Genomic DNA, 27132 nt, shown 5'->3' with positions numbered 1-27132 from the left:
CAAAGTGTAACGCTGGCGCAAGGGTACCTGGTGAAAGTACGACTAACACCCCCAGCACAATTGGAGCTGGATTCCTTGCACTATGACCTAACCAGCTCCTGAGAAGCCTCCAAATTCCTTAGGTGAGACACAGAAATCCCCACCCAAAGTGCAGCATCTACTATATGGAAGCTAAGATGTGAAATGAAGTAAGACTCTCCTTCAATCTCCCACACCTATCAGAGTAGTGATCTCAGAGTTAGTGCAAAACAAATGTGCATTCATACTTAAATTTCCAACGCTAACAGCTTTTTATACTTCCTTAGTGTCTCAGAACTGGGTGGATGTTAAGGAATAAGCTAATACCTATAGAATTCCATTTTAAACTCTCAGGCACTAAGCCAATGTCAGAGCTTGCCTATGTTACGGCAGGAGTTTTTATGCAACTGTTCTTTTTTTAAACAATGCACTGTTTCTCCTTACCCTAAAGGGGCATCTTAATTGCTTAAAAAAAAAAAAATTGGAAGCTAGAGAAAATTAAAATGTAGACCTTGGATTAGCAAACTATAGTCTGCAAGCTAGTAATAGCCTGTTGCTTGTTTTTTAAATAAAATTTTATTGGAACACAGTTTGTGCCCATTCATAATGCCTCTGGTGCTTTCGCACGACAAAGGCAGAGCTGGTCACAAAGACCCAGAGGCCATATGGCCCACAAAGTCTAAAATGTTTCACAGGCCATTGATGAAGACCATTGATAGGGGTCACCCACAGTCTCTCTGCAAAGGATTTCGCATCGTGTCTCGCTGTGTTAACCATCGTAGAAGCACTAACAGCAGTTGTGCAGCCGTGGTATCAATGTCGCTGACAGCTCAAATGTCATAGTTGGTGACCAGTCTTGTGCGCCTTATTTTACTAAAGAAACAAAAGAAACTGAAACCAGTTATGAGGGAGGTCAAAGTATGTACATTCTTCTAGCTCATATTCCCCTGGAAGTCAACAGCTAAACAATACCTCCAGGAACGGCAGGTGGACGTGAACTTTAAAAAGGCCCACATCGGGAGATGCTGTTTGAGAAAAAGCGACTCTGTCCTTTCCCAGCTCTCTTTTTGTTTGTTTGTTTTCTGTGATCGGGCACTTATAGCTGGTAGAGCAGTAAGCAATCAGCAAGCGAAGTGTGACCTCAGATGCAGAACTTAGAGAGCTGTGGCTTCACTCCTGCCAGTCTGTCACAAAGTCTTTCCAGCCTGAGTGTAAGCAAAGCGGCTGTGGAACACAGGAAAGGAGGGGCCTCCCTTCTCAACCCAGCACCAGCACCAGCCGACTGCTGACGTCAGAATCACCAGACACTTCCCGGGTCACTAGGGAACGTCACAGATGACCCAGTCAGGATGCATCCTGTGCAGCTGCTCAGCTGCAGTCATTCTGATCCAATGTCACCTCCAGGCTAGTGGCAGGGAGACAGGCCATGAAATGCATGTTAGCTACAGGCTGGTGCTCAAAACTAGGAAGAGGAGAATTGCAAAAAGGGCTCCGTTTTTGTCAATGCCTTTCCAGGGTCTCCAGGAAAAGGGGCAAAAGGGCCAACCAGCCAGAGATCCAGCCAGGGCCTCTGGAGAACCATGCTGTAGAAGCCACAGGTCATAGCCGAATAAACGTTTAGACAGGAATGTCCTCAGATATTTGGGAAGGCGCTGTATTAACATCAGTGGCTTTATCTGCAGTCACTGGTGCGTGCAGGAGCTCGCTACTTAGGAATTCTGCAGTAAATATTTTTGATATAAATCAGTGCCGAATAAGAACCAGGTTTATAAATGCTTTCAAATTTATTCTTTCCTTCCAAGAGTATTCAGTTAAGTATCTTTTCAGCGGGCTATATAAGCAGGAAGCCCAGAAGAACCCATCTTAACTTATTCCAGGGCTGAGATAAAATACTCTTCTTCCTCTTGAATGCAAAAGGACCTTAGTCAGAGATTCCTCCAGGGTAGGGGAGTGTGGAGGGAATCTGATTTCTTGGGTCTCCCAATACATCCCCGTATAGAGCTATGGAGTCTGCTCTTTCCTGGTGAACTAAGCCCCTTCAGGAAGACTTCTGAGAAACAAATGAATTTGTCTACTCTCCTTTCCTTTTAACATCCTCTACCTCTCATCCAATGTTTTCAAGATACTCCAAATACTCCTGTAGGCTGGTACCACTTACAAAGCTGGTGCCCTGGGATGAATCTACTTCTCAGGCAGGTCAAGACATCCTATGCCAACCCCTCACCGAGATCATCCATTCATTTCAGGCCTCAAATTTTAGTGAGGTCTACCATGTGCCAGGACCCACTGGAGATACAGTAATGAAACTCACTGCTCTCTACTCAAGAGGAAAGAGTTAAATAAGCAATTAAGATGAGATGGCAGGGATTCACCTCAACGTTTCCTGGAAGCTGTGTTGCTGAGTTGTTGACTCTTAAACAAAGGCTCCCACAACGAGGCTGATCTGTAGGGCTTAACCTGGAAGAAGGTTAACTCTCTCTTCTCCCCCAAAGTTACAGAAGTGAGGCTAGTGCAGCTCCCAGGAAGAAGTTGCCCTGGGCTTTGGGGCAGATGCTCTCTATCTCCCAACTTCTCTCATCCACTGGCTCCTCTCCTTGGAAGCCAGGTTCTGGTTTTCGTTTCCCCTGGGCTCACGCTAAGACCCGAGTCTTAGGTTTGCGGGTTTCCTTTGGAAGAAAACTAACTTTCTGAACCTCTGAGCTTCTATGCCACTCAGACAGAATCTGGATCTGCTTGTGTCTTGAACAATATCAATCACGACGTCCCAACAAAGATGATGCAAGTAATAGTTCCCTGGAGGCTCAAGCTTAAGACATCAAGCTCAGCCCACTTTTTGCTACAGCACACTCGCTTTCTGAACTGTGCGCTTTAGATCATTCTGCCAACTGAAGGAAAAGATGATGCTTTTAATACACAATATCACTATTATCTTTTTAGTAAATACTCCTTGCAAAACTCAACAAAATTCGATTAACTGATTTTTTCCGTGTTGTAATAGATTTGGAGAAGTAAATGTAGTGTTATCTGTTTATACAATCTTTAAATATTTGTAATTTAATTTGATTGTCATAACTCTTTAAGGAGGTAGTTCTCCCTTCCCACAGTTGAGGGAACTGTATTTGTGGAAGGTTAAATCATCGGTTTAAAATACAGTCAGGGACTTCCCTGGTGGCACAGTGGTTAAGAATCCGCCTGCCAATGCAGGGGACACGGGTTCGAGCCCTGGTCCGGGAAGATCCCACATGCCGCGGAGCAACTAAGCCCATGCGCCACAACGACTGAGCCTGCGCTCTACAGCCCGCGAGCCACAACTACTGAGCCCATGTGCCACAACTACTGAAGCCCTTGCGCCTGGAGCCCGTGGTCCGCAACAAGAGAAGCCACCACAATGAGAAGCCTGTGCACCGCAACGAAGAGTAGCCCCTGCTTGCTGCAACTAGAGAAAGCCCACATGCAGCAACGAAGACCCAAAGCAGCCAAAAATAAATAAATCAATAATTTAATTAATTAATTAAAATAAAATACAGTCAGGTAATGGAGCAGTCGGGCTTAACGATGTCGCTCCAACACCCAGACTCACGCTCTTTCTATGATACCACACTAATTCCTGTCTCTACAGGAGCCTTTCCTCCAGGAGAGGACACTATTTTATACAATACGAACTCTAACAGCCGAATGACCATCATTTGACTTTCTTTAAATAAGCCCTTAAATCAAATGGGTGATTTATACTCACACTGACTGTTAGAAGAACAACACAGCTAAACACATCCCCCCAAAAAATCATCAAAAAATGTTTCACAACTCCTAGACATTGTTGTCTAGGTAGTAATGTAGTGATAAAGAAGTGAACACGTATAGGAGACCATATCAAAAAGCCAATTATGATGACATGAAGAAATAGAGGGAGTTTGGGTTCTTGAAGGTATTGTTAAGTCATGAAATGAAGCAACTCTAGCAGTATTATATTTTAGACTTCTTACGGGAGATGCAGTCATTTCAGCATAATAAGGCATGAAACAAAAAATAAATCGAGATCATAAACTATAAAAAAAAATGTTTCACACACAGTGATGAAGAGTCAGATATGTATAACAGAGATAAACACAAAATGAATGAATGCATTCAATGAAAACAGAAAGCCAGCAGCAAATTAAAGGGGTTTGCTTATGAAACAGCCTAATTATCCGGTCCCCCAACACTACCTTGAACTTATGTTTTATTCTTTGAAACCCTCCTTGGGGATGTAAAGTCCTGTTCATAATATAAGCCTGATCCCGAGGATGCACATGTGAGAGCAGCACCCCCCTTACGCCTCCTCCCGCCGCCCACCTGGCATGCCGGATGGAGGCGATGGCACTGCTGAACTCGCTGTCGATGCTGCGGCAGTTGTAGAACTCCTCGTAGGCCGGCCTGGAAGAGCCCTGGTACTCGATGCGGCTGATGCGGCAAATCCCCACAATCAGGATGACGAGCATCAGGATGAAGGCGACGCAGAGGGCGCCGATGATGATGTAGAGGGAGTGCCGGGGCATGTTGGTGAGGCTCTCCGCCATGTGCCCGGACTTCCACTGGATGTCTGAAGGCAGAAATAAGCGAACGGCTGCGGATGAGTTGTGCGTGGCCTTTTGAATGGGAAGGACTTTCTTGTCCTCACATCGGGAACCTAAAATATAAGGGCTGTCCAAGCTGGGAAGAATTGTTTTCTATGGATAATCCAGACCAAAGGCCTTACTGTATACGGACCTCTTACAAATCATTAAGAAAAAACAGGAACATGCCATAGAAAAATGCACAAAGAATATAAAAATGAATTCACCAAGGAAATACAAGTAGAAAATTCTTTAGCTTCATAATTATTTTTAAAAATGCAATTCCTATATCAGTTCCCAAATATTATTTTTAAATTTTGATAACCACAGTTGACAGGGGTACAGAAATGGGGACTGTGTGAATGGGTACACAGCCCCTGTGCGGACTGCATGGAGTTTCCTTTGACCCAGAAATTTCAATGTTCCAAATTTATGCTGAGGAAACGGTCCTATAAATGCATAAAGCCCTGGGTGCAGGGATCTTCATCTCAGCAGCACAATTTTTAAATGTTAGATTATCAACTATCACACATTTAGAAAAAAGTTCAGAAAACAGCACGGACAGCCACGTACTCACCGCTCAAAGTTAATAAATGTTCCTATTTGACCTTCTTTGCTTCATATTTTTAAAGGTTTTTTTTTTTTTTAAGAAATAAAACGTTATAGATATAGCTAGAGTCTCTCAACCCCATATTCTCTCTCTACCCCACCAACAGACAACACAATTCGTAAAAGTGGAAAAATGGGAAACAACCTAAATATTCAACTCTTAGTGAGACGGAGAGATATTCACCAAATGGCAAAAGAATAAAAAAAAAAAAAGGGTTACCAAACAGAACCTAGTTGTAGAGTACAATCACATATGAGCTTCCAACGTCTACCTTACTGAAAAGCTCAGGATGGAGTGATACCAATGATGAACATTTGTTGTTTTCTTACTATGCTAAGCTTTTTGAAAACATCTCATTTAATCATCACAACCCCCGGAAGATATATTATTCCTTCTCCCCACTTTACAGACAACGTCTAGGAAGCTGATGTCACTTCCCGGGTGAGCATGTTGGCAAGTTTGGGTCCAAATTCTTAGCCTCTGCCTCACACAGCAGTGTGCTAACGACAGTGATCTCTGAAAAGCAGGCCTGCATGGGATTTTTATTTCCTTCTTTACACATCTCAGTCTTTTCCAACTTAAAAAAAAAGAGAGAGAAGAATGCAGTCCGTTTGTAATAATTAAAAAGTAAGCAAAAGTCATCTGAAGAAAACACCCATGGGATTATCTTCCAGCATAACTAGCAGAAGGGGTGTGAGCCTTGGGATCACACCAAGCTTGCTTTCAATCCCAGCTGCAAGGTTTACTTGACCTCCCTGAGCCTCAATTTCTTCCGTTATAAGATGAAAATTGCAACATATAACCTATAAGCTTGCTGTGAGCGTTAAGTTAGAAAACATGTAAAGAAAAGTAAGGAAGTCCACTGCTGGGCTCATGGTGGGTGGTCCCTAAGGAGGAGCAGCTGCAGTGGTGGAAGAGGGAAGGATACAGAGGAGGAAGACCCTATCCTCTGAGGCACACACTCTGAGCTGAGGGTTATCGGGATTGCCCTGTGCCCATTCAAAAAACACCAACCAGGATGGGCAGGAAAAAAGTGGATGGATGGACATCATCGCTGTATCTGGCACAGGTCAAGAGTGTCTAATTATGTCCCGTTTACAGACCTGCATACAAATGGAATGGTTCAGGTGATGTGACCAGGATTTGAAAGGAAGCTGTGAAGATTAAAAAGGGCTAGATAAGATCAAAGAGAAACTGAACTTGGGAAAGAGGATGCCTTCTCTACTTCACTCACACCGCCACCTCCACCACCATCACCTCCAGGCCATGATTTCCACCTTAGGACTCTGGGTGCTTGGAAATGGGGTTCAGGGGTGGGTGGGAATGGGCCTGTCTTCCTGTGAAATCCTCAGGCCTCTTTCCACTGTCCCACTTTAGGTGAGAGTATTTGTCACCTCTGGGTCCTCATACTCTCATCTTAGCGACATCTTCAGTGACACTGGAGTCTCAGAATCAGCTATTCTTTCCCTTGAAACGTTACGATCTGCACAAGAGCACAGGTAAACACCCAAACAAGGATCCGAGTGTGCAGACCTTTTTCCTAGAAGCCTAATGGAAAACTGACCCATGCCCTGAGCCTGGATGGTTCCTGAGAGTTTGAGAAGAACGGGATGAATGAAGTGACTTCTGAGTGTGTGTCCAGATCTTCTGGCTCCTGAGTTTTACACCAAGGCCCTCGAAGTCTGGTTTTGCCACTCGAGCCTGCCTTCCTGATCACAAAGCCCGTGCAGCCAACGCACACGCAGGCAGATGGAACGACATAAATCACTGCAAATTAATGGCCGCAGTGGAAGAGAGGGAGTGTTTTGTGAAACCAAGACTCAGTCCCAGATTGGCAGCCCTTTCATCTGGCAGTAACCTGGTGCACATGGAGAGAGACAAGTCATCTTTCTGGCTGAAAGAGAAGCATGACTCACTTGATTTCCAAGTATTTCAACATTCTCTGAAAAATTCAGTTGTAGGCCAGAGTCCAGCACTCACAGGGTGTGCTATAACACTCACTGAGCATTGTCACGAGGGCAGCCAATACTCTTTCTACTCCAGCTTGGGGGAGCGCTCAGATCTGATCATGTGGCAGCCACACAAGTTCTTGATGAGCTCCTATGGTCAATCACACCTTCACGTAAATAGCTTACACATCACACTGATTGTGTATACACAGCCAGTGCACAACGGCACACGGCCACTGAAGCAGAAAACCAACGGTACTAGGTTACGTGCTCGGCACACCGCCCCAGGCCTGATGAGCTGCCTAAATCGCTTGCATTTCTGACCATCTGCTCTATTTCCCCAAACTCTGAATTCCAAGCTGTTTGGACTTTCGGGAAAACTTTCTCAAAATTTCTCCTGAACCTCTGTTTCTCCTCCCTGCCCCTGCCCCTTGCTTTTTCCACCCTACTGTCATCTAAAAGTTGTCTGATAAGTGAATGTGGCTGCTTTGCACGCTAGGTGGATTAGGAGGCAAGCTGGATCTGAATAAATCCAACATTTGGTCTGCGAGGCAGCAAATGTATCTGTAGCAGGTGGCTGCAGCTGCCATCTCCCGGTCCATAAGTCATCGCTCTGCCGCATACAGGGAGTCCCAGTGCATGAATCATTTACTATAGTGGCTGCGGCAGGGCTCGGAGAAAAATCATGCACCAGAGCACACTGGAAGGGATGACCTCACCAGCCCCGGCACATGCATGACCAGGAACGCATGCACACCAACTGTTCAGGGAAAAAATGTCGCACTTCTGGGTCTCAGGGAGCATTTGCATTTCGGTTTAAATTCAATCTGTTTGAGGTTTTGTATCTTCTAAAGTGCTTTCGCCTTTAACATTTCAATCGGTACGAAAATAGGAGCTACGTAGGGGCTGGACTCGGAGCCTCTGCTCAAGGTAAAGCAGGTAGTCAGCGGCCAAGCTGAGGATAAAACGAGACCCACCAACCACCTCCACTCCACCAAAGAGACCTCATTCGATAGACAAATTTAATTCTAAAATACATTTCCCACATCTGTTTTTTCATTTACCCAGGTGAATCTAGCTTGACTAATTTGTCCACCTACTTTTAAGTCTTTTTCAGACTTAAAAAGAGTCTGAAAGTAAAGGAATGAAAGTCTGTTTTGAGTAGATGTCACTTAGATAGCTAGATAATTTTTGAACCATCTGCAGCCTAGAATAACTGTGAGGCGGGATTTCAAATTTCTTTATGTTTTCTGTAGCTAAAAGTTCGGTGGACAATCAAAACAGTCAATGAGACTGAAAAAAGTTAACACTCTCATTAATCTTCAGACGATGCAGAAGCAGGGGGGAATGGAAGGCACAGCTCGCCTCCCTCCTAGCGATCCCATCACTGAACCAGTTATCAATAAGCACCTACTATATGCTGAGCATGGTGCTGAGTGCCTGGGATAAGAAGCAAGGGAAAACTGAGAGAAAAGTGGGCTAAGCCACTTGGCTAAGTCCAAGTGTGCTAAGCCATGAGGGACCAGAGCGGCACTGCTTTGAGAGGGGACGAGGGATTCGCCATCTAACTGGGGATCAGGAGAGCTTTTGTGATGGGGGTCCGCAGCAAGTGTGGCTCTAAGGGTGAGTGCATAGTCACCAGGGATGGAGAACAGCAAAGTGAAGGCTGTCCCAGGCAAAGACCTGGAAGGAGGTGGAAAGTAGAGTGAGGAGCTGGAAGGAGGACAGGGTGGCCGCTCAAGGCAGCAAGGCGGAGACTGTCTGAGTGAAGACGGGGCACCTCCCCACAGTGTAGGGGCAGCCCTCCCAGTCCCATAGGCAAGAGTGTGGCCTTTGCTCTTTAGTCATTGATGCATTTTATTTATTTATTTTTTTGCGGTACGCGGGCCTCTCACTGTTGTGGCCTCTCCCGTTGCGGAGCACAGGCTCCGGACGCGCAGGCTCAGCGGCCATGGCTCACGGGCCCAGCTGCTCTGCGTCATGTGGGATCCTCCTGGACCGGGGCACGAACCCGTGTCGCCTGCATCAGCAGGCGGACTCCCAACCACTGCGCCACCAGGGAAGCCCCACTGATGTACTTTAATAGCAACTTGGTGTGGGCAAGGATGGAAACAGTGGTTGCAGGGAGGGTCTGAGGGTTCAGATTTGCACTTTGAAAAGATGCCTCTTCCATTTACGACCACATAGATGAACTGCAGGACATTCTGCTGAGTGAAATAGACCAGACACAGAAAGATACATATTGCATGATGTCACTTATACGTGCAACATATAGGGAAAAAAAACCCCAGACAGTAGAATGGTGGTTACCAGAGGCTGGGGAGCGGGGCGGGTGACAGAAGGAAGGGAGGGAGGGAGGGAGGGAGGGAGGGAAGGTGGCTGGGCGAGATGGGGTGGAAGCATGGGCAGTCACTGTTGAATGGGTGTAGAGTTTGTCTTGCAAGATGAAAAGAATTCTGAGGAAAGATGGTGGTGATGGTTGCAATATAAATATAAATGTACTTAAATATTGTATACAATATAAATGTACTTACACTTAAAAATGGTTAAGATAGTTATGTGTATTTTACCACAATGAAAAAATTTTTTAAATAATGAAAACGTAAAATACTTTTGGAAAATTAAAAAGAAAGAAAGGAAGCAAAAAGAAAAGAAAGGTTGCTTCTGGCTGTATATGAAGAAAGGGTTTGAGGGGCTAGGGTAGAAGCCAGGTCAGAGGCTACTGCGGCATCTGGCGGAGCGGGTGGTGGTTTGGCCTGCGTGAGAGGGGTGGAGACAGAGAGGTGAAGGAATGTGGGTGTGAGTCAGGGGTGGAATTCACCAGACTATGCAGCTTGCAGAGGCCAGTGAGGAGAGACAAAGGTAGTGTCAAATTTCTTGGCCTTTGGTTTGTATCCCTGGACGGATGAAGTGCCTGAGGCAAGCAGGGGACACGGCAAGACAACCAGGTTTGAGTGGAAGCTCATGAGTTTTGTTTTGTACATGCTGAATTGGAAGTGCCTTTAAGACACCCAAGGGGCGACATCAAATAGACAGTTGTATTATTTTGTTCAGCATTTTGGTTAATAAAAGCAAACGGTTATTGAGAGTTCAATGTGTGCTGAACAGTATTCTAAGTGTGTTAGGTCCTTTATTCCTCGTACGATGCTCCGAAGTGGACGTTGTTACTATCTCCCTTTTATACAAGAAGCAGCTGGGACTCCAAAGAAGCCAGGGAAGGAGCAAAGTTGGTTGTCTTGGGTTTCTTCTTCCCAAAATGCGTGGAATTTAATAATGCTTGAAGAAACCCATCAAAACAGTTATGTTATATGAGCAGTCTTTATTGTACAAATAGATTCAGTTCTTTGGTTCTCATTCTGGTATAAACTAGGATTTTTAAAAAATAAAACTCATTTGGAATTAACATATACACACTGCTATATATAAAATAGATAACCAACAAGGACCTACTGTATACCACAGGGAGCTATACTCAAAATTTTGTAATAACCTACAAGGGAAAAGAATCTTGCCCAGGTTTCCACATGTAATAAGTGGCAGAACCTGAATTTGAACCACACACTTTGGCTCTAAACACTTAATAAGTAATGTTTTCCATACTGCACAATGTGGAAATCAATGTATCGGGGCCAGACTGCATTAGAAAAAAAAGTTTAGAAAACCATATAAAAGCGTGTCACACTTGTAAAGTAAGTACTACTTCATGTTTTGTGTGTGTGGGAGAGACACTGTATGCTATGTGCCGCATCAAAATGCAAAGTATATTTCTTACTGTGGGTTGCAGTCAAAAGGCCTGAGAAACACTTCTCTCTGCTATATGCATCCATCAGGACCCGTCAGGAAGGGAGGATGAAGACTCCCCTCGTGGGATACCTGTATCTACCTTGCAACAGAAAAGTCAAGGTCTAATTGCATCAATAAAACTACGTATCTACAGAATGCCTGTTATCCTAAAATATTCAGTACGTTTAGAAAATCAGAAGTTATCTCAAAAACATCTAATTTATCAATATTCCATCAGAGGCGGGGAAATTTCACTTTGAACGGACACCCAGAGGCTGCTCACTGCTCGGAGTGACAACTAATGACAGCAACTAAGGCAACCATTTACTGAGCACTTACTGTGAACCAGGCACTGTACTGCACTATGTTATTCACAGGTATTACCCCATTTATCAAGGCCTGTGGCTCAGAGCTCTTGTTTACCAGGAGTAACTACCTGAGCTGGGATTCAAAACCGGGACCGCACAAGTCCACAGTAATGTCCTTCCCGTAATCAGGCTGCTTCCCCACATCTAGCCACGATCGCTTCCCAAGAGGTCAGTGGAGGATGCAGCCTTGGTGTTCAAAGTATTTAGTAAGGTAATTGTGGATGAAGTGGGACTTGTGAGTCAACTTCAACCCCCAACACCATTGCTTCCAAGAGGAAAAGTTTTATTGGCAAAGAGCCAATATATAAATACATGCTCATGAAAAATTCAAGAACCCCTTAATTTGACTATTCCTTTTCAAGAATTTATCCCACTGATATTCTCACACAAGAATATATAAGAATTTTCACTCTACTGTTGTTTTTAATACCAAAAACCTGAAAATGAGTTATCTGTCTATCAATAGGGGTATGATTAAATAAATTATAGAGCATCTAAAAAATGGAAATACTGTCTGGTGTTAAAAAAATTGAGGAAGATCTGCATAAGCCAACATGGATAAACACTCAAGATCTATTACTAAGCATAAAAGCAAGATGCTGAACAGTATGTACAGAATAGTCCCATTTGTACGGGAGAAAATGGGACTTTATACAGTGACTGAAAGCATCTGGAAGAATCCACAATAAATGGGTAACAGTTGTTACCTTTGGGGAGTGAAGTGGGGAGTCTCCATGGGGAGGAAGATTAATTAATTTTATTTTGTTTTCTTTTTTATTGAAGTATAATTGATTTACAATGTTGTGTTAGTTTCAGGTGTACAGCACAGTGATTCAGTTTTATGTATATATATATATGTGTGTGTGTGTATATATATATATATATATATGTACATATATATATATTCTTTTTCAGATTCTTTTCCCTTAGAGCTTATTACAAAATATTGAGTATAGTTCCCTGTGCTATAAAGTAGGTCCTTGTTGGTTATCTATTTTATATACAGCAGTGTGTGTATGTTAATCCCAAATTCGTTTTGTTTTTTAAAAATCCTGGTTTACAAAAAAAATCTCATTTATAAAAATGAGAACCAAAGATCCGAATCTATTTGTACGATAAGGACTGCTCATATAACATAACTGTTTGATGGGTTTCTTCAAGCATTATTAAATTCCATGCATTTTGGGAAGAAGAAGCCCCAGATATCCAACTTTGCTCCTTCCCTGGGTTCCTGGAGCTACCTGCACGAAGTCTCACAGCAACTCCTGTCACATATGAAGACCCACCCTTGGATGAGGAGAAGGCAAGAGCTGTTTCATTAATCTTTATATCCTGGGCACTATGCTTAACATCTTACAATAAGAGGGCCTTGGTTATTCGTTGAATGCATAAATCCAAGATGCCCTGTTCCCCTATTTCTCAACTGCAGAATATCATTAATTCAATAGTTTAACCATCGATTCAACTGCTCAGTATATAGAACTAGCCAACTCTCAGTCAGCAGGACTGTCTGTAACTCTAACTGTATAGACCTTAAAGCTCCAACACAAATGATACAAAACATTCCACTATGTAGAGAATTATAAGAATTTTGAATTTTAGACTTCGATTTTAGGAAGGCAAAAGTTTTATTAAAATCCTCCCCACATTTTTTGATCAGTCCAAAGGTGGTTAAGAACAAGTGTCAGAATTAAAATTTCAGCAGGCTTGTTTTGTTAGTTTCTAGAACTTAGGGTTTGCATTTGTCTCAGAATATGTATAAAACATCATAGCTGGGCTTCCCTGGTGGCGCAGTGGTTGAGAGTCCGCCTGCCGACGCAGGGGAGACGGGTTTGTGCCCCGGTCCGGGAAGATCCCACAGGCCGCGGAGCGGCTGGGCCCGTGAGCCGTGGCCGCCGAGCCTGCGTGTCCGGAGCCTGTGCTCCGCAACGGGAGAGGCCACAACAGTGAGAGGCCCACATACTGCAAAAAAACAAACAACAAAAAACACATCATAGCTACTCTCATGATCCTTTTAGGATAGTTCTGGATCAATGTTTTTGATGGTTTTGATAAATACGTGTGGTCTGCTAGATTTCTGCTTCTTATTACTGATTGGGGGCCAGATAATAACTCTAAAGGGCAAATTTCTAAAAACGATCCATTATTAGGGTAAACGTTAGGAATGCGAGCCATGGAACCACTAAAATGGTGTTAATTTGCATGTAAATCCCATTGAGGTTTCTGAATCTAGTGTTGGCTGATGACAAAGTAGACTCATTTCCACATGCACAGCCCTTTCTTCACTGGAATCTGCACGAACTCTCAGCGTGTGTTTGCGAGTATCACACACGTATTCTACGAATTTCTGAATTTCTCTTTTCCACGTGCAATAGGAAACATCCTACGGTGTTTTGTAAGGAAAAGGCAATAGGAAATGCCTGCCTTATTATAACCTGTGCTTCCTGGCAGAATATGACACTACTTTGAGGGTGAATCCAACAATTCTAGGGCTGGAAGGAAGAAAACTAACCATTTTACTTAATCCTTCATTTTAGGGATGAAGAGACTGAGCTCCAGAGAGATAAAATGAACTTCCTCCTGCCTGGTGATTGGTTGGGTGGCAGGAGCAACCCAGATCCCTGTTCTTAAGAGCAGCACCCATTCTATTCACCAAATCCTGCCCCTTTAATCAGTTTAAGTTATGTTTATGCGAATACTTATTACAGTGATTAAGGTGATGCTGTAACAGAAAAACAGTAATGCTAAATCATCTCCAAATGTTATAATTTTTAAGAACAAATGGGAGTAATGAAACACTGCTGATAAGGTGCTATGGTGGGCCAAATAATGGTCTCCCAAAGATGAACACATACTATTCCCCAGAATCTTTGATTATGCTACCTTACACGGCAAAAGGAACTCTGCAGATGCGATTAAGCTGACGGTCTTGAGATGGATAGGTTATCCTAAATTACCTTCATGGGCCCAAAGTAATCACAGGAGTCCTTATAAGTGAAAGAGGGATATGAGAGATCTGGAGAAGGAAATGTGACAATGGAAGCAGGAGTCAGAGAGACGTGATTGCTGGCTTTGAAGATGGAGGAAGGGGCCACGAGCCAAGGAAGGTAGGCAGCCTCTAGAAGTTGGAGAAGGCAAAGAAGAAGGTTCTTTAGAAACTCCAGAAGGAAGACAGTCATGTTATGTTTCAAGCCATGAAATCTGCGCTAATTCGTTGCAGCCGCAGTAGGAAACAAACACAGGTGGTCAGGGAAGGCATCTGAGAAGGTGACGTTCAAGCTGAGACCTAAAAGCTGAGAAGGAGACAGCTGTGCTAAAATCGCAAGGAAGAGAGCTCCAGGCATGGGGAACAGCACAGGCAAAGGCCCTGATGGCAGGAATGACTGGGACCTGCTCAAAGAAGGGAAAGGAGGACAATGTGACTAAAGTGTAGTGAACAAGAAAGGAGGGCAGGTGAATGGCCTCAGGAAGCAGAGGTCAGGCTGGTGGGAAGCCCCATTACTGCCTTTGACAACTTGGAGCCCACCATGCTATGGAGCTACATGGGCCACAGTTCTCCCTCTTCTCTGCTTCATCTGAGCTTTCCTGTTGAGACTTACCAACCTGACCTTGTGTCATTCAGGCACCCTCCTCTTGGTTTCTAGCCACTTCAGAAGATCACAGATGTTCAGGGTTAGAAAGGAACCTCAGAGCCATAGGTCCCATGGCTCATACAGGACAGGAGACCTCTTATATCTTCTCTGCCCACTGACAGTCCAAACTCTGCTTCCACTTCTGCTTTGAATCCATTCCATTGATTCAGATCCATTTCTCTTGGCACTGGCCACCAGCTCCACCTGTGTGCTATCACAAACCTTATATGCTTATTCTCCATTCTTATGCTCAGGTCAAGGATGGAAGCATCCAACATGGGGACCCAGTAGAGCCTAATCTGTGATGACATTTATTTTAACACCTTTGGCTGAATGGAGGGGTGCAAATGAGATCATCAAATGGCAAGTGCTACTCTGGGCGAACAGAGAACCCAGGTGTGTGCTGAGATGTGTGATGGGTCCCATCACACCCAGCTGCTCAGAGTGGCCTGTGCCCTCTGAAAAGTGCCAAAGGCTAGTGTTTGCCAGGAGTAGCTCATAGTATAAGGGCTACAGTGGCGCAGAAGGAAAGAGAAGCAGCAAACACTTATTTAGTGCCTACTGCGTAGCAGAGATCTGCACAAATTTGCCTCCGTTAAGCCTCACAGCAACTTTTCTATCACCATTTTACAAGTGAGGAAGACAAGGCTGAGGTACACTTGTCCATGACGGAGCTAGACCACGAAGCCAACTTTTGTCCGTATTATTCCATCCCTGTATATCTTTTGCCTATCTTATCCATCACCAGAAGGAAGTAAAGCTAGATTTTTTTTTATAGTTAAAAGATTTTACTTCAAAACTTCTTAAGGGCATCCTTTGTGTTCCTGACTTCTTCACACCGAGGATTTTAAAATTATACATAGATTTTCCTCTGCCCCAAGGCGTGAAATTTGTCATTTCACAGAATTATCCAATTTTATAATGAAAACTGGTCCTATTTTATGGACAAGTGCACTGAGGCTCAGCACCACTAAACGTAGCCACACCGTAAGTGCCCCAGCCAGGGCGAGGACCGAGGTCCTGTTGGCCCAAATCTGGGATCCTTGCCACCAGCTGATCTCACCAGACTGGGCTTAACATCCTATACCTACTTTAGTCTTAACATCCTGCATCAGTTCACAGCCCTGAGCATCTGTACCACTGGAATCCCTTTCCTTCCCTTTCTTCAACAATAGAGTGTTTCAGTTGGTCCTAAAACCTTTCTGTACAGGGGTATTTGGAAAGGACGAGCGGGAGACCTAAAAGGAATTACTCTCTTCCTCTCTCAAGTCCTGAGCCAAGATGAAAGACAAAGAGTGAGCAGACAGGAGCCCAAACAACACCTTCATTACTGGTCAAGTTGATGCTGAAGAATATGGTCCATATTTGTGGATAAGAAGGTTTCCTGTTACTGGCCACGCCCCACTTGGGACACACACCAAGAATTAGACAAGCCCGTGCAGTCATAGGCGGTGCTGGACCACCAGTGAGGGGCCTGTTCTTGAAACATGTACAGCGTGGAGGAGTAGAGGCAGCAGACAGGCCAGCCCAAGAGGCAGACAGACAGACAGGGCTGTGTATACTGAGCTGTCTCCTTCCAAACTCACACAGCAGATGAGCTGTCTTTGCCTGATGAAGAGTAAGAGAGTGGGCGAGAGGGCCCAGGAGGGAGATTTGATGACACAGCCCAACCCAACGACCCTGACTAATTTAAATGGGAAGAAAACACACTTCAACGCTGAGCTTTCAGCGATTTACAAAACAATGAAAACCCAATTCCAGGGCAGTTCTCATTTTCACCTCAGTCCTAGCAGATACATGATTTTAACATATAAAATCCTGATCCTGACACTGTCAAACTTCTGTGAGTCCATCTGTAGAGAACACCTCGCTCTAAGCAGCTCAAAGTATTTTTCAGAGTTTCTTTCATGCGCTCATCCTCACGGAACTTTTCTCCAGGCAATTGATGGAACCTAATACGTTTGAAGACACTTGAAGACAAAAAATGCGAAGTGAATTTACATTCTGTGTGGTTTTTTTTTTTTAATGCTTTCAACACAAAGACTCTTTTCTGATGCGATTCTAATGCTTCTCTGCTAAGCACATTTTTGGCTGTCTTAGCAGCCGCGAACTCTGGATGACATCTGCACATTCTCATCCTGGTGGAAAGGCTGGATTCAGACTCAGGAAGGAGGGAAGCAGCATACACAGTGAGCCAAAGTCCTCAACTGGGATCCGGGAGGCACGGGGGTCTCAGGGTACCCCTTGGGCCTCACTGCCTCACCTGTGAGTGCTGTGGGGCTGGCGCATCCTCTTCTCATTGAATGAAAATGTAACGGTAAGTCACAGTGGCTAAGCGGCAGAATACTCACGGATTTCGCAGTTTGCTCCCACCCAGCCACGTGGGCAGTGGCATGTATAACCATTGGGCTGGTCCAGGCAGGTACCGGCGTGATGGCAGGGGTTACTGTCACATTCATTGATGTCGATGTCACACTCTTCACCTAAGGAGATGAAGAAAAGCGGCAGTGAGCCAGGCTAGCTGCCCCAGCGGCTCTGTCCCCCGTCACTTCTCCAGCTCAGCAAAGATCTAAGGCTGGGGTCATGATCTCCTGCAATGCAGCCCAACTGGCTGTTTGTATAAAGTGCAGAACTCTCCCAGAATTCCAGACAAGGGATCCTTTACTTAAGTAAAGCTTAAAAAAGAAAAAGAAATGGCACCGGTAAAAAGAATCTCCTTTAATCTTTTGAATTCATTATCTGAAGCTGATTCCCATATCTGAATAAACCTTTTGAAGTTTATCAGAAAAACAAACTTGGGCTCCTGATTTTACTAAAGAAATATATTTTGTTTTGGATTTAGTCAGCTGAATCTTCTTATTTGTTTTTCTGAAACTCCGGAAAGCCAAAGAACTCACAGTTTATGGTTCTTTTCTTTTTGTAGCTAAGTGTTTGATTGTGTAAGCCTGGGCATTTGACTATTTTCTGGATAGTTCTAGGTCACAGACATGTGCCTAGCCTGAGTCAATTATGAAAATGTACTCCTCTTTCAAAATCCCTGGAAATGCTTCTGGGAGGGATTGAAATGCTGAGGGAGAACATCAGGGCCCCCTAAGGAATGACAGTTGTGATGTCTGGGGTGAGTCCAGTCCTGAAATAATCTCCCCTGGGAAATGGTCCCCGAGGGAAGCTCACATCTGCTCCAGTCCGTCCGTCCTTCCCCCATAATGAAAACCGTGACCTGGGGCTCCTGACGCTGCTACACCCAACATTTGTGAGCATCCTTGATCCCCTCAGAGAAAGCCTAGTTTAAACTAACAAACCGGAACATGGGCTGATATCACTGTGGTCCAAAGGCCAACTTACAAGAAATAGCTTGTTAGTAGAAGTTACACAAACAAAGCCATCTTTGTGTGATTTTAAAGCGTGTGTATGAGTCAATACAAAACGGGTACACCTCTTAAAGATATCACATCGAAGCTGAAGAGAGGATACTTCAAATTGAGGCAATCTTTCTTAAAAGCGTGAAAATGAGAAAAAGAAAACTTTAAATATACCTCCATTTGCTTAGATAAATGTAAAAAGTGATATATATATATTTTTTTAAATTCCTAGCATTGCTATAGTCATCGACTAAAACAAAAGAGCAAAATCAAATATTCTGTCCATTTTCAAAGGCAATATTTCAGTGTACACTTGGGTAATTACTTCCAGGCTTACTTAATTAGTATTAAAGAGCTTTTCTGTCTGCCATCGGTTTACCTCGTGTTTATAAAACCACCATATGTCACTCACAGACCATTTTCGAGGCAGAATCTCAAACTAAAATGGTTCACGTCTGTTTCACTTCACACTTTTTTCATACCTGGCAGCGGACTGCTTTATTTTTAAAGTAAAATCTGTCAAATAAAACATTTACTACGTCTAGGTCCTACTAGATTGCTTATAATTCAGTAGTGTCTAAGCGAATTTGTTTCCTGCAATAAATATAGTCATTTATATCAATACGAAAGACATGAAATTGATTGCCTCTTACCAACCTCTTTCAAAGGTTTTCTGTCTATTAATGGGGCAATCACTCTGACTGGAAAAGGGCATAGACTAAACTATTACAAACGGCATTACATGGTAGACTAGTTGAAGAGACAGATAAACAGGAACGTGCTGAGAAGCGGTAAAAGGATGAAATCAAAGGCCTTGACAAATATACACATCAGTACTGCTTTCCATCCATTTAGGAAGACAAGCTTAATTGATGTATTTACTAAACAATAGCTTTCTTTTCCTGGCAATCTGAATACTGCAAATTCTGAAATAAGATGCTCTGTTACCTTTTCAGCAATAGCTACAGAAATGGCCTGACTTCTCCCTACTTCTATAGCCTAGCAAAACTCAAAAGCCCCACCCTGCTTCAGAAGTTTAATGTCAGTGTCAAACCCTTTTAATTCCCTAAATTTTGGGCAGTTCTAGAGCTGTCAGTCCAGCCCACCCAGTCCTGCTCTGGTCCAGAGCTTCCCTAGGGATGTAAATGCCAAGTTCAAGTTCAGAGCAGCCCTAATACATGTTTTGGCTCTTAGACCTCTAAGTGGCTCTAATATAGTTGAGAGAAGTCTAAGATCCTCAGATTTATCTCTTCTTGGGACTCACTGGATTGGAAGGACTTGGTAGGAATAGAGAATGGCAGGAGAAAATAGGATGAACTTTTTCTGTAGACATTCATCAAATATGTAAGACCCAGGAACCAAAGAACCATGGCCCAGAGAGGGTCCCAACCCTATCCCAGTCTGGCTTTCATCACCAGTGTTCTTAGAGCTATACTTGGGATTCAATGACATTAGTTTATGATAAAACTCCATGCCAGTCAGAAGCCCAAATAGCTAGCAGCTATTTCCACAGCATATGTGCTCTGGAGGAACCGTGGAGCAATGCACAGTTCACAGATACCTTTAGATTGACTCTGTTGGCCCATTTTACAAACTAACATGCCTACACTTCTATTTGAATCAGTTACCCCCAACTGGCTTGCAGCTGAGGACTTCACGGTGTCACATGCTGGTGGTGAGCATATGGGGTGATTCCGATGATGGGGCCACCCAAGGAAATTTCCAACCAGAAGACTTCCAAAGAGGATTGCTCTTCTCTGCCTCACAGTGCTCATGCACTTTGCAAGGTAACTGAAGATTTATTAAGAATTATAGAGACTAATTTTGGTTTCATTTATGCTTCCCTGTATTAGGAGTATTATGTTCTTACATACATTTCAACACCTCACCATTCCATCTCCAAGCAATATGCATTCTAGTTAATTTTAGTAGAAGAGTTCTTAGTACATTATATCACCTTTCTCCACTCATAAATAATAAATATAGTAAATAATAAAAAGTACTTAATAATACTTAATACTTAATAAATCTTTATGCTTTTGCTGGCTTAAGCCAGATGACTTTTTCATTGAGTTGCTTACTTTTTTATTTGAGTGGGGAAAATCAGTTACTTTTGAATCACCGTTGTGCTTGAATAACATTTGTAAAGAGAATACAAAATGAAATTTCTACTTGACTAAGGCTGGAAATCAAAGTCTGAACTTTAAATCTTTTCCTATTGCTTTTCAATCTACTACTTTCTAAGAGGCAATCTGTATAGTAGGTATCAGCTTTGGTAGTATTTATGCAAATTTACAAGTGTACGGTTTAATTCGGTATGCTTTCCTCAGATAAATTAAAATGAAAAAGATAAGTCAGAAGTCTCTGCTGTCAGTATATCCTTGGGTTAACAGAGCCCACACCAAATGATATCAATGAAAATCATTATAATCATAATACCTAGTATTAAATCTAAGCCTATTATGTGCCACGCACTGGAATGGGTACTGTAAGTATAACTCCTTCATACTTCACAAGCATTTTATTCTAGATGAAATGAATCCAATGACTTACTTGGAAGTTCTGCCACAATGGAGCAACTGGAACCTGTCTTGCCCTCCCACTGTAAATAATTACACATGTGGACAAAATATATATTTAAAAAAACACTTTAAGACATTAGACAACAGGCAGTGCATGGCTGTGGTTGCTAAGAGGAGACAAATGAACAGCTGAGTACCATAACCACTCTGGCATTCTAAATTCTGAACCAATTTAGAACACAATGGTTTCACTGAAATGTGGGGAGTAACTGGAATTTGTGGAGGCTGAGGTAGCTGTAATTTGTAGGACAGACCACTACAGAAGGTAGAGCCACTCAGAAAAGGAGCATCAGAGATATAATGCATCCCTGAGTTTGTTGCTGAATACTGTGTACGAGTAGGTTGGAACTCCACAGGCATGGCAAACAAGAGGAAAGATGAACAGTTCCCAAAGCTCACAGAGGACTGGGAAGTATTCAAACTCTCACAGGTTGGAATGCAGACATTTCATTGGCCACCCAGTGCATTATGGGAGGAAAAGGTCACACCTCAGTAGTAGGACATAACTATCCCTAAAGGCTGCTAGAGACTCCAAAATACAAAAACAAACCTTGAAAGGATCAATCAGGTCAGCAAGTAACTTACCTACCTGCCACAAAAAAGGCCAGCACTTTTAAAAGATATCCAATCACTCAACAACTTAACTCACAATGACCAGCATTCAAACAAAAAAATATCAGATGTACAAAAAAAAAAGCAAGAACATGGGACCTATAACCAGAATGAAAATCAGTCAAAAGACAGAGGTCCAGAAATAACAGATGATGGTGAGTAAACAAGACATTTGTTCAAAATGTGAAGGAAAACATGGGGAAAATGAGGATAAAAAAGGAAGATATTAAAAAAAAACCAAATGGAATTTCTAGATGTGAAAAATTCAATATTGTCAAAGATAATATTAAAAGAGAGAGAGAGAGAGAGAAAACAAACTACAGACGAATATCCCTCATGAATACAGACACAAAAACTCTGAACAAAATATTAGAGGCCAGGATTCAGCAATATATAAAAAGAATTATACACTATGACCAAGTGGGTATTATTCCAGCAAGGCAAGATTAATTCAATATTTGAAAATTGATCAATATAATCCATCATAATAATATGTTAAAGAAGAAAAATCATATACTGATATCAATTGATGCAGAAAAAGTACCTGGCAAAATTCAACACCCATTCATAACTAAAGCTATCAGCAAGCAAGGAATAGAGAGTAACTTCCTCAATTTGATTTAAAAAAAAATCTAAAAATCCCTATATAGCTAACATTATACTTAATGGTGAAAGGCTGAATGCTTTTCCCCTATGACTGGGAACAAAGCAAGGATGTCTGCTATCACCACTCTTACTCAAACTAGTGTGAGGAGTTCTAGCCAATGTAATAAGACAATAAAAGGAAATAAAATTTATACATATCAGAAAGGAAGAAATAAAACTGTCCCTAATTTCAGAAGACATACCTACCTATGCATAAAATCACAAGGAATCTACCCCCCCAGAATCCTAAAACTAGTAAGTTCATCAAAGTCAGAGGATACAAGATAAACATACAAAAATCAGTTGTATATCTACACACTAGCATTGAACATGTGCACACCAAACTGCAATTCTATTTGTAATCACTCAAAAAGAGAGAAATATTTAGTTGTACATGTATAGGAGTTACATGCTTAAAACTACAAAATGCTGATGAAGAAATCAAAGATCTAAATAAATGGAGTGTCATACTGTGTTCATGGACTAGAAGACTCCAAATAGTAAAGATATCAATTCTTCTCAAATTAATATACAGGTTTAATACAATTCCTATTAATACCTCATCAAAATCTTTTGTAAATATAGACAAGATTATTCTAAAATTTATATGAAAAAGCAAAGACACTAGTATAGGTGAAACAGTGTTGAAAGAAAAAGAGTAATTGAGAAGAATCCTTCTGCCTGATTTCAATAGTTATTACATAACTGCAGCAATCAAGACTGAGTAGTATTGACAGAGGAATAGATACATAGATCAATGAAAAACAATACAGAATCCAACCAGACCCACACAAATATGGCCAACTGATTTTTGACAAAGGTTTAAAAGCAATTCAATGAAGGAAAGATAGCCTTTTCAACAAATGGTGCTTGAGAAACTGTACTTCTACAGGAAAAACAAAAACAAAACCACTCTAGTTGGAAGGTCCCAGGAAAGAATGCAGACTGTGAGCCAAAGCAATCTTGAGAAAGAAAAACAGAGCTGGAAGAATCAGGCTCCCTGACTTCAGACTATACTATAAAGCTACAGTAATCAAGACAGTATGGTACTGGCACAGAAACAGAAATATAGATCAATGGAGCAGGATAGAAAGCCCAGAGATAAACCCATGCACCTATGGTCAACTTATCTATGACAAAGGAGGGAAGGATATACAATGGAGAAAAGTCTCTTCAATAAGTGGTGCTGGGAAGACTGGACAGCTACATGTAAAAGAATGAAATTAGAACACTCCCTAACACCATGCAGAAAAATAAACTCAAAATGGATTAAACATCTAAATGTAAAACCAGGCACTATAAAACTCTTAGAGGAAAACATAGGCAGAGGACCCTATGACATAAATCACAGCAGATCCTTTTTGACCCACCTTCTAGAGAAATGGAAATAAAAACAAAAATAAACAAATGGGACCTAATGAAACTTAAAAGCTTTTGCACAGCAAAGGAAACCATAAACAAGACGAAAAGACAAACCTCACGATGGGAGAAAATATTTGCAAAAGAAGCAACTGGCAAAGGATTAATCTCCAAAATATACAAGCAGCTCATGCAGCTCAATATCAAAAAAACAAACAACCCAATCCAAAAATGGTTGGGAGACCTAAATAGACATTTCTCCAGAGAAGTCTTACAGATTGCCAGCAAACACATGAAAAACTGTTCAACATCACTAATCATTAGAGAAATGCAAATCAAAATCACAATGAGGTATCACCTCACACCAGTCAGAATGGTCATCATCAAAAAATCTAAATGCTGGAGAGGGTGTGGAGAAAAGGGAACCCTCCTGCACCGTTGGTGGGAATGTAAATTGATACAGCCACTATGGAGAACAGTAAGGAGGTTCCTTAGAAAACTAAAAACAGAACTATCATATGAGCCAGCAATCCCGCTACTGGGCATATACCTTGAGAAAACCATAATTCAAAAAGATACATGTACCACAATGTTCATTGCAGCACTATTTACAATAGCCAGGACATGGAAGCAACCTAAGTGTCCATCGACAGATGAATGGATAAAGAAGATGTGGCACATATATACAATAGAATATTACTCAGCCATAAAAAGGAACGAAACTGAGTTATTTGTAATGAGGTGGATGGACTTAGAGCCTGTCATATAGAGTGAAGTAAGTCAGAAAGAGAAAAACAAATACCGTATGCTAACGCATATACAAGGAATCTAAAAAAACGGTACTGATGAACCTAGTGGCAGGGCAGGAATAAAGACGCAGAGGTAGAGAACGGACTTGAGGACACAGAGGGGGAAGGGGAAGGGGATGCTGGGACAAAGTGAGAGAGTATCGTTGACATATATAACCTACCAAATGTAAAATGGATGGCTAGTGGGAAGCTTGCATAGCACAGGGAGATCAGCTCGGTGCTTTGAGACGACCTAGAGGGGTGGGATAGGGAGGGTGGTAGGGAGGCTCAAGAGGGAGGGGATATGGGGATATATGTGTACATATAGCTGATTTACTTTGTTGTACATCAAGAACTAACACAACAGTGTAAAGCAATTATACTCCAATAAAGATGTAAAATTTAAAAAAAAATGGATGCAGACTGTGAAAAAATAATCAAACAGTACTTACAAATGTATGAAACAACCTCACTGCTGGGTGCGGGGCAGTGCTGACCTAAGTGACTCTGGAACAAGTAGAGTTGGTAGGACTGAAGGCAGAAGGATGTGTACACCAGCACTGTAGTCTAGTTTATAAAGTTGCTTCCCATAAGGATACAAGTTATGAATTCTGATACTGCTCTACGTGTATATAGGAATTAAGCAAGTAAGTAAAAGGATGTTGGATGGTAGGAGCCAGGAATCTTGTTGTTGGTGTGGGAATTTACAGATAAACAGGAGAGAAGGCTGGAATGATACATGTAATAATGGAACAGAGTTGGAGAATTTAGTATAAATTCATGTTTAGCTTTATTTAGATATAGATGGTTACATATGGCAATATTTATAGACACGTGGGTTATTATACACACACATTCCCTTGCTATGGCAGCTGAGAGGATCTAGGAGCAATGACATCCTATGAACAATGAGCATAGCTAGTGCCCAGATCTTGGTTTCCAGTATCATTCTCCAATAAAAAGAACCAAGTCTCCTTGAAGAGATGGCTGATTCAAGACTGGAGCAGGAAATATACAAGATAAGACTGGAGCTTCTTGCAGTGCCGGAAAGCATGTAAGTGTTCATACACACACACACACACACACACACACACACACACACATACACACACACACTCTCCACCAACAACAATGGGGTATGTCAAAGGGACACAGAAACCCAAATGAAAGAACTCTCAGTGTCCAAATCTGGAACATTTTGAGTCACAAAATAAATAAAAATATGTTGGATTATAACTCAAAGTATAAAATAAATATCCACAAGTCCACAGTGATATAAATAAATGATCAAATAAATAAATAAATGGGGGAAAACAGACAAATCTCTCCTACAGAAGAATTTCACATAGTTACGTAGCTACTCTACCCTCAAAGAGGGAAAGAAAAACTCCCGATTCCTTAAGTGTGGTCCACACATAGTAACCTTCCTTCAAAGAGTAAAGTATGCAAAGAGGGGAAAAGAGTAACATTATAGGGGAAAAACTTGATAAACACTTCCTCAGGTGATTAAGGTCAACATCAATGATCAGAAATCATACTTGATAGTATGTAGCCTTGATATGATGGGGTACGATTAGAAAATGGACAAAGGACATGAAGAGACGTTTCGCCAAAGAGGATGTACAGATGTCGAATAATCACATGAAAAGACGTCCATTATCATTTACAATTAGGGAAATTCAAATCAAAACCACAAGATATCACTAAACACATCAAAATGGCTAAAATTAAAAATGAAGGCAACACAAAATGCTGGCAAGGATAGAAAGAAACTGGATCACTATACATTGTTGATGGGAAGGGAAAATGGTTAAGCCACTCTGGAAACATTCTGGCATAGTTTGGAAAACTAAACATCAACTACCATATGACCCAGCATTTCAACTCCTGGGCAACTGTTCCAGAAAATATAAAAACTTATATTCACACAAAAACCTGTAAATGAAGGTTTACAGCAGCTTTCTTCATAAAAGCTCAAAATTGGAAAGAACCCAGATTTCTTTCAACAGGGTGATAGTTAAACAAACTGTGGTATATTCATATCATGGAACGCAGCTCAGCAATAAAAAGGAAGAAACTTGATACACATAATGATCTGGATGAATCTCCAGAGAATTATGCTAAGTGAAAAAAAAACACAAAAGGTTACATGCTATATGATTCCATTTATAAAACATTCTTGGAATACCAAAATTATAAAGATGCAGAACAGATTAGTGGTTTCCAGGGATTAAGAGGAAAGCTTCCTGTGGTGGAGGAGAAATGGGTGTGGCTATAAAAGGGAAGCATGAGGAATCCTTGTGATGAAAATGTTCTGCATCTTGACTGTATCAATGTTAGTATCCTGGGTGTGATATTGTACTATAGTTGTACAGCGTGTTACCATTGGGGTAAGTGGTTAAACGGTACACTGGATCCCTCTGTGTGACTTCTTAAGATGGCTTATGAAGTCTGAAGTTTCAATTATCTCAAAATAAAAAGTTTGATTTTGAAAAAACAGCCAAAGGAAGAAAAAGACATATACACAGTCAATAGTTTCCTTAAAAATGTGCTAATGAATTCCATTAGCTAGGATGTTAGGATAACTGGATACTCATATGGGGAAAAAAGTAAACTTCCATCCTTAAGTCACACCATACACACAAAAAAATTAACTCAAAACCTAAACCTAAAAGCAAAATCTATTTTTAAAAAATGCTAGAAGGAAACACTGGATAAAGTGTCATCATAAGGTAGGCAAAGAAAGAACAAACTAAAAAAGAAAAAAATTGATAAATCAGAGATCACCAAGAATAAAAGCACTTGCTCCCCACAAAAATACCATTAAGAATG

At 41.8% G+C, this 27132-nt stretch overlaps 1 protein-coding gene across 1 annotated transcript in view; it reads right to left on the bottom strand.

Annotated features, from left to right (window-relative positions):
• DNER (delta/notch like EGF repeat containing) overlaps positions 1-27132 on the bottom strand; it is a 321696-nt gene that overhangs the window by 3200 nt on the left and 291364 nt on the right. The window contains exons 11-12 of the mRNA XM_022567889.3: positions 17304-17435; positions 4351-4597 (exon numbers count right to left, since the gene is read on the bottom strand). Of these exons, the coding sequence (XP_022423597.2) occupies positions 4351-4597; positions 17304-17435 (379 nt within the window). The remainder of the gene's footprint in view (positions 1-4350; positions 4598-17303; positions 17436-27132) is intronic.

This window comes from Delphinapterus leucas, chromosome 8 (assembly GCF_059928025.1).
Source record: "Delphinapterus leucas isolate spDelLeu-1000000601 "Yukka" chromosome 8, BTC_Dleu_Yukka2, whole genome shotgun sequence".
In the NCBI taxonomy this organism is placed as follows: Eukaryota; Metazoa; Chordata; class Mammalia; order Artiodactyla; family Monodontidae; genus Delphinapterus; species Delphinapterus leucas.
This window is presented reverse-complemented; position numbering and strand designations above follow the sequence as displayed.